This window comes from Carettochelys insculpta, chromosome 16 (genome assembly GCF_033958435.1).
Source record: "Carettochelys insculpta isolate YL-2023 chromosome 16, ASM3395843v1, whole genome shotgun sequence".
In the NCBI taxonomy this organism is placed as follows: domain Eukaryota; kingdom Metazoa; phylum Chordata; order Testudines; family Carettochelyidae; genus Carettochelys; species Carettochelys insculpta.
This window is the reverse complement of record NC_134152.1, coordinates 5439944-5450906: the sequence shown is the minus strand read 5'-3', so window position 1 is coordinate 5450906 and position 10963 is coordinate 5439944. Positions and strand designations below refer to the sequence as shown.

Below are 10963 nucleotides of genomic sequence, written 5' to 3'. Positions count from 1 at the left end.
GGAGTTTGCCAATGCTAGTAAATATTCCGGCAGTAAGCGTTATGCAGTCTGAATGGTTTGCAGTTGCAGGGATCTCTTTGAAAGGCCGCTGGAGGCTGGGCGGCGGCAGCCTCAGTGCTACATGGGAGAACGGGAGGGGCACAGGGCACCAGAAAGGGACACCTTGCCTGGCGTGGGGAGGCTGCGCGCAGTAAGGTGCAGCATGTCGTGCTGGGTCTGTAGTTTCCGTGTTGAAGAGGGTAGCTGCAGGCTTTAGTTGTGTGGAATACATGGGGATCTTTGTGTTGTGTGTTATCTCTGCCAGGTTGCCTCACTTGCGTCACATGGGCAGGGCTGGGTTTGAACAGGGAGTGTTCTCTGGTTTCGGCTTTCTTCACTTCCAAACCTGTTCTGTTGTAGCGTGAGGTTCTGCCCCCTTCAGATGATCAGATTTTTCCTAGCGTGAGCAGTGCACTGGTTATGTTTTGATACTTGGAGGAACCCTCTGGCACATGATGCGATTACCCATTGACCTAGAAAATGGCTTGTGGGGTGTTTCCACCTGTGTGTGTGCGCTAAGGTCTCGGAGATGGGCCAGGCAGAGCTGTTAGCATCAGTAGCGTTGCCCTGTTGGGTAATCTCAAGGCCTGGAGGGGCTTTCTGATTAATGCCTGTTTGTTGGGTCAGTCACAGCATAATGTAAGAGAAGAGATGCTTCTAGCTTGGTGAACTCCTCAGGGCTGGAGAAGGCCCTCAGTGACTGAGCAGTGTTGCTGTGGGTGTGGAGGACTTTGCCCACCTGGTCTGGGGCATTTGTCAGGGTATTTATAGCTGGGAAAGGGAAAGAGAACTGGCCTTTATGAAGTCAGGGGCTGAGGAGTCCTGCTCACTTAGCCACTGGCACGCAAGTTAGAGCCTTTGTTGAGGGGGAGGATATTCATGAATGTAACATCTCAGCAGACCACTAGCCTGCTGTCCTGCTTGGAGTCAAGGCTCCCTCTCTTCCCCATGGGCCTTGCTGTTCTGATCTCAGGAGAGATCCTACAGGGCCTGGTGGCCTGGGTCCTATTTATCCTAGCTACTAGAACTGCAGATGCTGCTACTTCTTTGGAAGTGCCCGGTGATCTTTTTCCCCAGGCACACTAAGAGCTCTCTCTGCATGGTTCGTGTCTGTGGCAAAGCGTATTGCAGGTTAGTAGCAGGCTGCAAGAAAGCATTGCCTCTGCCTGGTAAAAGGGGAATCTCTCCCGTTCCATCAGGTGTCCTTTCATTCTTGCATGAGTTGTGGGGGAGGAGCCACCACCTGCCTGGCCTGCTGCACCATGAATACGGCGCTCACCCGTAGCGCTTAACAAACTCATCTTCCCTGCCCCTCCCCTTTTGCTCCACTCTGCTGCAAATGCAAGAGCAATTAATGAGAGGAAGGGAAGCGGGTGCTGGGCCCTGCATGGGGACTGTTCAGGTTGGTTTTCAATCTTAACTGGTTCCACAGTCGCTTGGCCCAAGGGCCCCATGAGCTTTCAGGACGTCTGGGTGGGGCCAGGCCTTGCCTGCTAGGTGACAGCTGCACTTTGTGACCCAGGTACTGGCTGACAGAGCTGCCTGCATTGCTGAGCAATGTACTAGCTTATAGCAGGGCATGAGGTGAATCCTTCACAGAACTGTCCTAGCCCCCCAAGAGCTATATTAAGGGTGTGCTGCTGACAGGCAGTGCGGTCTGTGCTGATTACAGCGGAAAGGCCTCTGGATTGGGGCAGGAATCAATTTCTGGTCTTGCCCAGGAGCTGTCATTCTGTGCCTCAGTTTCCCCACCTGCAGAGCCAGGCTGTGGCTATTTGGGCTTGATGTTGCTGAGTTGGATTCGAGCAGGGTGGAGTGAGCCAGTAATGGGGGTTTGGTGCTGCTGCTACTTGAGCTAATTTTGCTCTGGCTACACCAAAGGGAGCTCCTGTCTGCCCATGCAGCTCTCGCGCCCCCCAGGTGCGGGGTGTATGGTGCTAGCTGGAAAGCACGCTTCGCTTTGCGTCACAGGCAGCCTTCGTGAAAACAACCGCCAGAGTCACTCCTGGAATGCTCCTGCCCGTGTCAGAGCAGGGGTGAATCTCTCTCCATCCCTCGGGAGGAAAAGGAGCAGCTGCTTTATGTGCGGTAGGGCTCGGCGCTGAAGCAGTCATGAGAAGTGTAGAGTTCAGGCCTGTCTCTTTTAATTCAGAATGGAAATAGAAAACTCCCAATAAATAACCCAAACTATTATTTCAAGTGTCCTTTGCTGCCTGTCCACTGACATTCAGATGAAAGGCCAGCTGGGCCACAGGGGATTCCTGAGTAACAAACTGGTCCCTCCCTTCTTCCCTGCATCAATGAATGAGCACCAGGAAAGGAGCTCTCAAAGATGCTGGGAGAAGGGCACTAGGGGGAGGACACAAGGGCATCAAAATAAGCTCCATGCCTGGTGGTTTAGTGCTAGAGCTGGAAGGGCTTAGTCCTGAGCTACTGCCCACCCAACGAAGAGCCTGTGTTATGATGTCACTCCTGCTAGGGTTGAGCCAGAAGCTGCCCTCCGCAAAACACGCAGAGGGTGTGAAGGGGCAAAGGGCAAGCCTGTAGGCCAGTGAAAGGAAGAGCTCTGCCCCGGAGGTGCTGGAATCTGCAGCAAGGGGAAGTTGGAGAAGACCTAGGACCAGGAGAAGCTGCTGAAGGGTGTCAGTAGTGCACAGAGGCAGAAAGGGCAGTGTTGTAAGGCCTGGTCTAGGCTGGGGAGCAGTGTCAACCCAGGGTACGCCACTCCAGCTGTGTGAATAGGGGAGCTAGAGTCGACATACCTTTGACTGAGTTCCTGCAGCCTCTCCATATGGGGGGGTTGATGGGAGAAGCTCTCCTATCGATGCCCCTTCTGCTGCTTGGTCTGGTGGAGTACCAGAGTGTCTGAGTTGATTTAGTGCACCTTTACTAGGCACACTAAACTGATGCCTGCTGGGCTGATCATCTGGTGAGCGCAGACGAGGCCAAAGTCCAGCAGATAACATCACCAGTCGCTGGTTTCCCCCTCCAATCCAAGCCCAGCAGCTGTTGACGGATGGCATGGTGAAGGTGCTCACAGTGGGGCATGTATCAGAGCCGTACCAACCCTGCTGCCAGGGTCAGCTCCTCCCCAGCATGGCTCTGCCTGGAGCTGGAGGGAAGTGAGAGTTCAGCTCCCAAGGAACCAGCAGGGGTGTCCAGCAGGCAAAGTCCTGAGCTGCTACCCCAGGAAGGTGGAGATGAAGACGCTTGTGTCCAGATTGAGGGTGGCGTGCCACCAGTGGTCAGGGAAATACAGGACCTGCAGAGGAGACAGAGTGGAATGAAGGAGAGCTGCCTGCTCCTTCAAGGGTTGCACAGCTACCCTCTGGCCTGGGCTCTCCCTGTAGCCATCGGATGCCAGGCTGGGTTCTCATGCTTGGCCTGAGCTTACAGGGAGCGTGGCTCTCAGCTGCTCCACAGCAGATTGGCAGGAGAGGATTAAGAGCAGAGCGGTGGCAGGCTGAGGCCCACTCTGTTCAAAGCAGGGCCCTGCTGGTTGCTGGGAACGAGGGGGGCACAATTTAAAGCAAGGCCAGAGCACCGTGCCCTTTCTCTGAGCAGAGGCTGGGCCTTAGCTACCTGCCAGCCTCCCTGGGCATTCATGGGCTGGCACCTGCCTTTTATCCCCTCCCACCTGGGAGCTAGCGCTGGCTGCTGCGTCACATGACCCTCTACGGTTTGGAGCTCCCAAGCCTGTTTCGACTGGCCTTGCTGCATGGCTCTAGGGCAGTGGTTCACACGGGCCTCACTCTGCTCTGTCGGCCAGGTCCTGTCCGGCAGGCAGCTGCTGCCCACGCCCACAGAGACACACACTTCTTCAGCTAGCCTCAGCCAGCACCACCCCAGTGCGCCCTCCAGCTACAACCTGGAGGCTGAGGACAGCAGCGTAAAACCCTGGGCAATACGCTCGCCAGTGAGTTGGCAGCTGCCGTTAGGGGTGTCACGGGGCCGTGACCGCTCCTTGCTGTGCTCCTGGGGGTGTGTCTGTCCATTTGTTCTGCCCTGGGAACCAACCTCCTGCTGAGAGTGAGTAATGGATCCTTGGCGCAAATGCCTGAAGGGGGCCAGCAGCTGCTGTGCTGCCCTTTGCGTGCACTGGCTGCACATTTCTCCTAGTTTCTTTGTCCAGGTACCAACTGCTGGCCACAGGCTGCTGAGGGCCTGGAGCTGTAAGAACACAGCTCCTGCTGCTCCAGCACCCAGCTTGCTGATGCCCAAGGGCTGCTAGCCACATGGAGCTGCACAAATCCCAGGGGCTAGGGCGTGAGCCAGCTCCAGGTCTATGGCAGTTCTGAGATACACCAGGCTGCTAGAAGCTACTTGGGTGGGGGAAATGGTGCACTTCATCTTCCTGTTGGGGCAAAGGGAATTATACCCTCCTCTGAGCCTGCTGCAGTGTGTGCGCAGTTATTCACAGAGCCTGGGACAGCCCCCCCCCTCTACCCAGAGCCCTGCCCTCCTGGCCACAGCCTTTCCCCCAAGCCCGGGTACTGCTCCACCCCCACCCGTCCCACTGCCCCCCTTCTGCAAAGCCCTCTCCCGATGCAACGCAGGGCCCAGCCTCCCTGGCGGCCAGAAGCCGAGTGCCTCAGCCCTAGCCTGCTCTGTGCTGGCATCTCCCAGCTGGCTGCTGGTGGGATAAAGCGCAGCGGGTTGCTGGGTCATGCCCTTTCCCACAGCTCCGGTGTATCTAGCTAAAGGGCCTGGCCCAACGTGCTCTCACAGGCCAGCCTCTCCCTAGCACTGCCCCTCAGCTGGTGCCACAGGCCTGGCAAGAGAGATGGTGAGCTAGGAACAGACGTTGGCCAGTCCTGTGGCGATGGGGCCAAAAGGTATCTAAACACCTTACACTGACTCATGGATTCACCCCCCACAACATAAGGGGCAATCAACCCTCCCCTCTGCTGCCCTGGGAGCCAACACTTCTCGCTGCACAGTCAAGGCTGGCTCAGCCCTGCCTAAAGCTCTTGGCTTTTCTCCAGTCCCCCGGCTGATACCTACCCACCACTGTGCCAGCAGCAGGAGCTGCTCCGGGGACAGCCTGCCACTGGCTGGAGAGCAGGCCTGGGGCCCCTTGCAGCCCTGCTTATGCTGGTGTGCAGGCCTGGTCAGTGTAGGGTTGTCGCTGGTGAGGGGGGTGGGATTCCAGCCTGCTGACAGCTGTGGGGGCTCCCTGCTGCTTGTGCTGCATCAGAAACTCCCCGCTCTGCTCTCTGCTCCAACAGCCCCTGCACGCCCTATGCAGCTGCAGCTGGGGCCGGACTGACCTCGCCTGGGCGGATGGTGCACTCCATGGGGCGCTCCGCTGGTGGCAGGAAGGGGTATGTGTCCAGCAGCCAGGACAGAGTCGTCTTGTTGGGATGGAACTCGGGGTTTTTTTCCGGAGGATACAGAAACCAGCGCTGCAAGGAGAGGGGCTCTTAGACCCCCCACTCTACCCAGCTGGGAGAGGGGGGGGTCTCTCATTGGGGACCTGCAGCTCCTCCCTGCAGGGTGGGCTCCCCTTTCCTCTCCACTCATGGGTACCACCATCTTTCCTACCCCAAGGCCAGGTGTTTCCCTGTCCCCACCCTCCATGGAAAGGGTGTGGGGCATGGTCTGTCTAAGGGCTCTGCCAGCAGCGCCCCCCACTGCCATGGGTCCCATCTGAATGGGAACCTCAGTGCCTGATTGCACGGCAAGGGCTGTTTGTGTGTGTACAGCACCTAGCACCGTCCAGGACGATATGCTACCGTTTGTCATAAGGGCCTCTCCGGAACCACCACTCCTGGCCCTCAACGGCAACAGGGGCCCAGGTGCATTATGGGGAAGTTTCCCCTTCTGCCACATCCTTAGGCCTCAGCCACTGCAGCAGCTAGCACCCTGGCTGAATTGCTCCCAGGTCCTCCCTGGCTCAGCCAAATCTGCGCTCCCCTGTGGATCAAATCCCCACTGCGCCAGAACGAGGCTCTGCTGCGCAGCAGGCTGGGGCTGGGGCTGGGGCAACGGCAGGTAAACAAGCCGCTCTCACCTTTCTGCCGTAGATCACCTCCGAGTAACCCGGGCCGTGCCAGTGGAAGGGAACCCCAGAACCGGAGCCTGCGGGCAGATAGAAGGGATCAGCTGGACTGTGCCTGCCGGCTGCCTTTGGAATGCCCCATTGCTTCTGGGCTGCCTTGCATCCAGCTAAGCCTGGGAAGGAGACCCCCCCACCACCCAGTCCTCCCCTCCAGCCCTGGCGGTACTGACCAGCGATCCCAAAGCTGTAGGCTCTGCTGGTGCCTGGAATCCAGAACGGAGGCGGCCTGTAGTTCTGGAGGAGGGAGCCCCACTCGGTGAAGTTATTGTCCCCGAAGAAATAGAGCGTGTCTGGGGAGGGGGAAGGGAGACAGTGGTAGCGTTGCCCTGTCCAGATATGCAGCCTGGGGAGGGAGATGGCCTCCAGCACTGTGCTCAGCCATGCGGCTGGATCTCAGGCTGCTGGTAGGGCCTGAACGGGGAAGTCCTCTACCCACCACTGCCCAGCAAGGCCAGGTCCTGAGGCTCCTGCAGGTGCTCCACATACTCCTGGAAGGGCACATCCACTGTGAGGGGGGGAGACCACTGGTGAGCGCTCACAGCCACGCGTGACCTATGCACCCACCCAGGACGGAGGGGGGCACAGCAAGGTTCCAGCGATGCAGCTCATTCCCGAGCAGCCTGCGAGTCCCTGTTGTTCTGCTGGGTGACTGCTAATAAGCAACACTGAGCCAACCCCCTGACCGCCAGCCAAGGGCAATGCGAGAGCTCCAGGCCAATACGCTATTGCCTCCACATCACAGCTGGGGAAACTGAGGCACGGCAAGGGCCAGCAACCTTCCCAAGCACATAAAGAGGGAGGGGGAGGAGGTAAAGGAGCAAGGCTGGTTTATAGTGCTCCTGGACGATGAAATCCAGGGCCTCCTTGCCAGGCAGCCAAGGGAGGCCTCGGGTAAGGACAAGCAGCCTGCGTGTGTCTGTCTGGAGCAGCCGCCGCCTCCCCACTGGCCCCATGAGCGCGCAGCTCAGCAGCTGCGCCTAACCTCACCTTTGCGGTAAGAGTAGGTGTTGGCGGTGCTGAGACGCACCAGATGGTCCCCGAACTCTGCCAGCAGCTTGTCCCTTGTGCAGAGCTCCTGGAAGGCCTGCAAGCACAGAGCAGAAGGCCCCCGGGAGGCCAAGGTATCTGGGAAGTGGCCTGGAGCGACCAGCTAGCAGAGGCCTGCACAGAGCCAGGACGGCCCTCCTCTCTCTAGAGCTGGCATTCGAGCTGCCCAGAATGAGCCTTTCAGGTCCCCAATCCAACAGGACATAAATGCAGGGATGCCCTGGGGCTGAGCTAGGTGCCACTGGGGGGCTGGGGGGGTGGAGCCTACCAATTCAGCACAGAGCTTGGGCGGGGGGAGGTGCTGCTCCAGGCTCTCTCCAGCAGGAGAGGGGATTCCCTGGGTTATGCTACTCAGAAGAACTTGGGAGAAATCACAGTGCCGTCTACTCTCAGTTCCCAGATGGCAGAAGTTACTCCCACCCAGTTACATAGCATGTGCCAGGCTGCCAGAAGGGCAAACCCAGCCAGCCTGGGGGGAGAGGATGGAGGCGCTCCAGGGGGCTGTTTCCCTACATATGATGAGATGGCTCAGGGCAGGGGGAGGACATCACAGCCAGGCCCACAAGGCACTTACCGAGTTGTCCGTGATCCCCTGGATAATAACTGGCCTGGAAAAGGCATATCTGGAAAACACAGACAGCTTCAACTTTTCCTGGGCCCTTGGGACCTGGCACATGCTACAGCCCCAGCGGACTCCCAGCAGATAAAGTGGAGCCCCTAGTTAACAGTACAGTGTGAGCTGCAGTCAACGCCAGGCATTACCACCTCTGCGACCGATTTATGGGTGTGATACGTGGGCTGAGCTGTTCCGTTCTCAGACCCAAATTCAGTGGTAGTGGATGGGCAAGCTGAGCACAGGCCCATTCACAGACCACCCCGAAGGTGTGGGGTGGGCCAGGGGAGGAGCTCTGGGTTCCTTGGGGCTAACAGTGAAGCTGCAGCTGTGGGTCTTGCTATGAAGTCACTTCTTTCCCTAGCAATGGACAGAAAGCGCTGATTGGATTCTATTGTTGGCAACTTCCAGACCCGTGACTCTCTCTCCTAATGGGCCTCAAGCTGCCCAGCTCCCCTCCGAGCACCGGAAGACTTTGACAGTGACCTGTGCGCAGTCAGGAGGCAGGACCCTGTGGTGTCAGCTTGAGGGAAAGCCCCCCCCCCCCCCGCCCCCCGCCAGAGAAGCCCTCTCCCTCGGTAATAACCCTGCTGGTTGCAGGCAATGCTGGGTACAGGCAAGGGGCTGGCAAACCCTGGGGAGCAAAGCAAGCAGCACGCATACTGGTCTATGAACTGGGAGTAGGTCAAGGAAGCGTCTCTTCGTTCCACCGTGCAGTGATCTTCTTCCTTCGGAGCCAAGTACTTGTTCGTCAGCCTGGGCCAGGAAAAGGTACAGAGCTGTCTGTGTCAAGCACCACCACCCTGAGCATTTCTCAGCAGGTGACACGAGCCCCAGAACGATCAGCTACTCACGCAGGGGGCGATCGGAGATGTGGTCACTGCCACTTCCCTCCTGCTCTACCCCAAGGAAACCAACTCTGACACCAGAGTCAGTTGCAAGGGTTGTGTTCAGGGTTCCTTCTAATTTTTAACATTTAGGTGCAGAATAAATTTCCTACATGCACCAAGACACCTGTGAATGTGCACCACCCGTAGAAGCACAAGCTGCTGGCTGTTGAGCTGTGGGCACTCTGCTAATCAGCCAGGCGGCACCTGAATCTCTGCTGGCTGGCTGCCCACGTGCTCAGCTTAGCGGGAACACCAGCTGTGCTAGCAGTAGAAAGAGGACTAGGGACTCCATCACACATCACGGCAGGGAGCGTCAAGGAGCTGGTGCCACAGCTCTGTAGCGGGCTGCCTCTTTGGGGGAGGGATGGCAGGTGGCACATGATTGGCCCAAAGGCCCGTTATGCTAAGAACAATATTCTCAGCCTCCAAACTAGGTCCACTCTCCCTGCTAGGGAATGCCTGGGCCGACCCTCTTCAGGAGAGGCTGTTGAACCATCCAGCATCAGCTCCTTCAACCTCTTGGCTAAGACCTAGGCTAAGAACAATGACTGTTCCACCTCAGATGCACGCTGTGTCTAGGGCAGCAGACACTGCCACCATGTGGCAATGGACTGTGTTCCAATGGGCTTCTTCAGTCTTAGATTTGTTCAAACCAACCCAAAGACCGTGGCTGGGGAGAGGGAGAAAGAGTTCAAGAGTCTCACCTAGTATCTAAGAACCTAACATCAGAACGGCCACGCTGGGTCAGACCAACGGTCCATCTCGCCCAGTGTCCTGTCTTCTAGCAGTGGCCAGTGCCAGGTGCTTCAGAGGGAATGAACAGAACGGATAACCACCAAGGGATCCATCCCCTGTAGCCCATTCCCAGCTTCTGACAAACAGAGGTGAGGGACCCCTAGATGTTCAGGCATCTGACGAAGCGGGCTCCAGCCCACGAAAGCCGATGCCCAAATAAACGTGTTAGTCGTTAAGGTGGCACTGGGCCCTTCATGGCTTCGGCTGAAACGGACTACGGGCCGGTCCACACCACAAAAGAAAGTCGACTTAAGATACGTAACTCTGGCTATGAGCGGTGCGTAGCTGGAGTCGACCTGCCATAAGTTGAATCTCCGGCGTGGCCCCCACAGAGAGGTCAATGGGAGAAACTCTCCCGTCCACTTCCCCCCTCGTGACCGTGAGGACTTCCCCCCTCATGACCGTGAGGAGTACCGCGGTGCATGGGGCACCCTCGGGGTGGATTTGGCGTGTTCCTACTACATGTGCTAAAGCCAACCCCGGGAGACCCAGCGATCGCCGTCCCGCTGAGTGCAGACAAGCCCGAGCACAGCCGCCCCTCTGAGACTGCAGCCGGGACAGGGCCTGGGGTGTCTACTTACCAGCCCCCATTGCGCTCTGGCTCACCCGAATCTGCAGGCAGCACCAAGGGGATGGAGAGGAGAAGGACCTGCCACCAGGAGCCCATGGGGCTGGGCCAGACTCACAGCGGGGCCGGAGCAGCTGGGGAGGGGACAGAGCAAGAGGAGATGCTGGAGGCTGTAGGGCAGCTTCAGGCCGGTGGGGGGGAATCCAGCTGTTGGCACACATCTGGCTTGCCCCCCCCCGCCTCCCTGTAAACCCCCCCCCCCGCAGGTACCACCCCCCATTTCCCGCAGGTACCGCCCAGTTCCTCGCCCACCCCCCCATTTCCCCGCCCGACCCCTCCCCCCGCAGGTACCGCCCCCCCATTTCCCTGCCCGACCCCTCCCCCCGCAGGTACCACCCCCCCCATTTCCCCGCCCGACCCCTCCCCCCGCAGGTACCGCCCCCCCCATTTCCCCGCCCGACCCCTCCCCCCGCAGGTACCGCCCAGTTCCCCGCCCGACCCCTCCCCCCGCAGGTACCACCCCCCCCCATTTCCCCGCCCGACCCCTCCCCCCGCAGGTACCGCCCAGTTCCTCGCCCACCCCCCCATTTCCCCGCCCGACCCCTCCCCCCGCAGGTACCGCCCCCCCATTTCCCCGCCCGACCCCTCCCCCCGCAGGTACCACCCCCCCCATTTCCCCGCCCGACCCCTCCCCCCGCAGGTACCGCCCCCCCCATTTCCCCGCCCGACCCCTCCCCCCGCAGGTACCGCCCAGTTCCCCGCCCGACCCCTCCCCCCGCAGGTACCACCCCCACCCCCATTTCCCCACCCGACCCCTCCCCCCGCAGCTACCGCCCAGTTCTCCGCCCGACCCCACCGCCAGTCACAGCGCCGCGCGCGGAGCTGCCGGTGCCGGCAAGTCTCAGGCTAGCAACACCGCCCCCGCGCGCAGTGCATGCTGGGAGCTGCAT

General features: G+C 59.3%; 1 protein-coding gene across 3 annotated transcripts; it reads right to left on the bottom strand.

Annotated features, from left to right (window-relative positions):
• Positions 1-82: 82 nt before the first annotated feature.
• Positions 83-10912, bottom strand: JMJD8 (jumonji domain containing 8). 3 transcript variants are annotated; one of them, XM_075010247.1, is made up of 10 exons: positions 10870-10912; positions 10027-10147; positions 8424-8516; positions 7722-7770; positions 7088-7184; positions 6537-6605; positions 6271-6390; positions 6053-6120; positions 5310-5444; positions 83-3301 (listed from the first exon to the last, which is right to left on the bottom strand). In XM_075010247.1, exons 2-10 carry the CDS (start codon positions 10110-10112, stop codon positions 3221-3223), a joined length of 798 nt encoding a protein of 265 aa, XP_074866348.1. In that variant the 5' UTR covers positions 10113-10147; positions 10870-10912; the 3' UTR covers positions 83-3220. The 3 variants fall into 3 exon arrangements, with proteins under 3 accessions (XP_074866348.1, XP_074866349.1, XP_074866347.1); XM_075010248.1 differs by having other exon boundaries at positions 10845-10893; XM_075010246.1 differs by lacking the exon at positions 10870-10912 and having other exon boundaries at positions 10027-10239.
• Positions 10913-10963: the final 51 nt, after the last annotated feature.

Excerpts from the sequence above, each read along its gene's own strand:
- JMJD8 (XM_075010247.1), bottom strand. The coding sequence starts at position 10,112 with ATGGGCTCCTGGTGGCAGGTCCTTCTCCTCTCCATCCCCTTGGTGCTG. Across the intron at positions 7,771-8,423 it reads TACTCCCAGTTCATAGACCA|ATATGCCTTTTCCAGGCCAG; the intron begins GTATGCGTGCTG and ends TGTGTTTTCCAG. Across the intron at positions 7,185-7,721 it reads AGGGGATCACGGACAACTCG|GCCTTCCAGGAGCTCTGCAC; the intron begins GTAAGTGCCTTG and ends CTGTGCTTGCAG.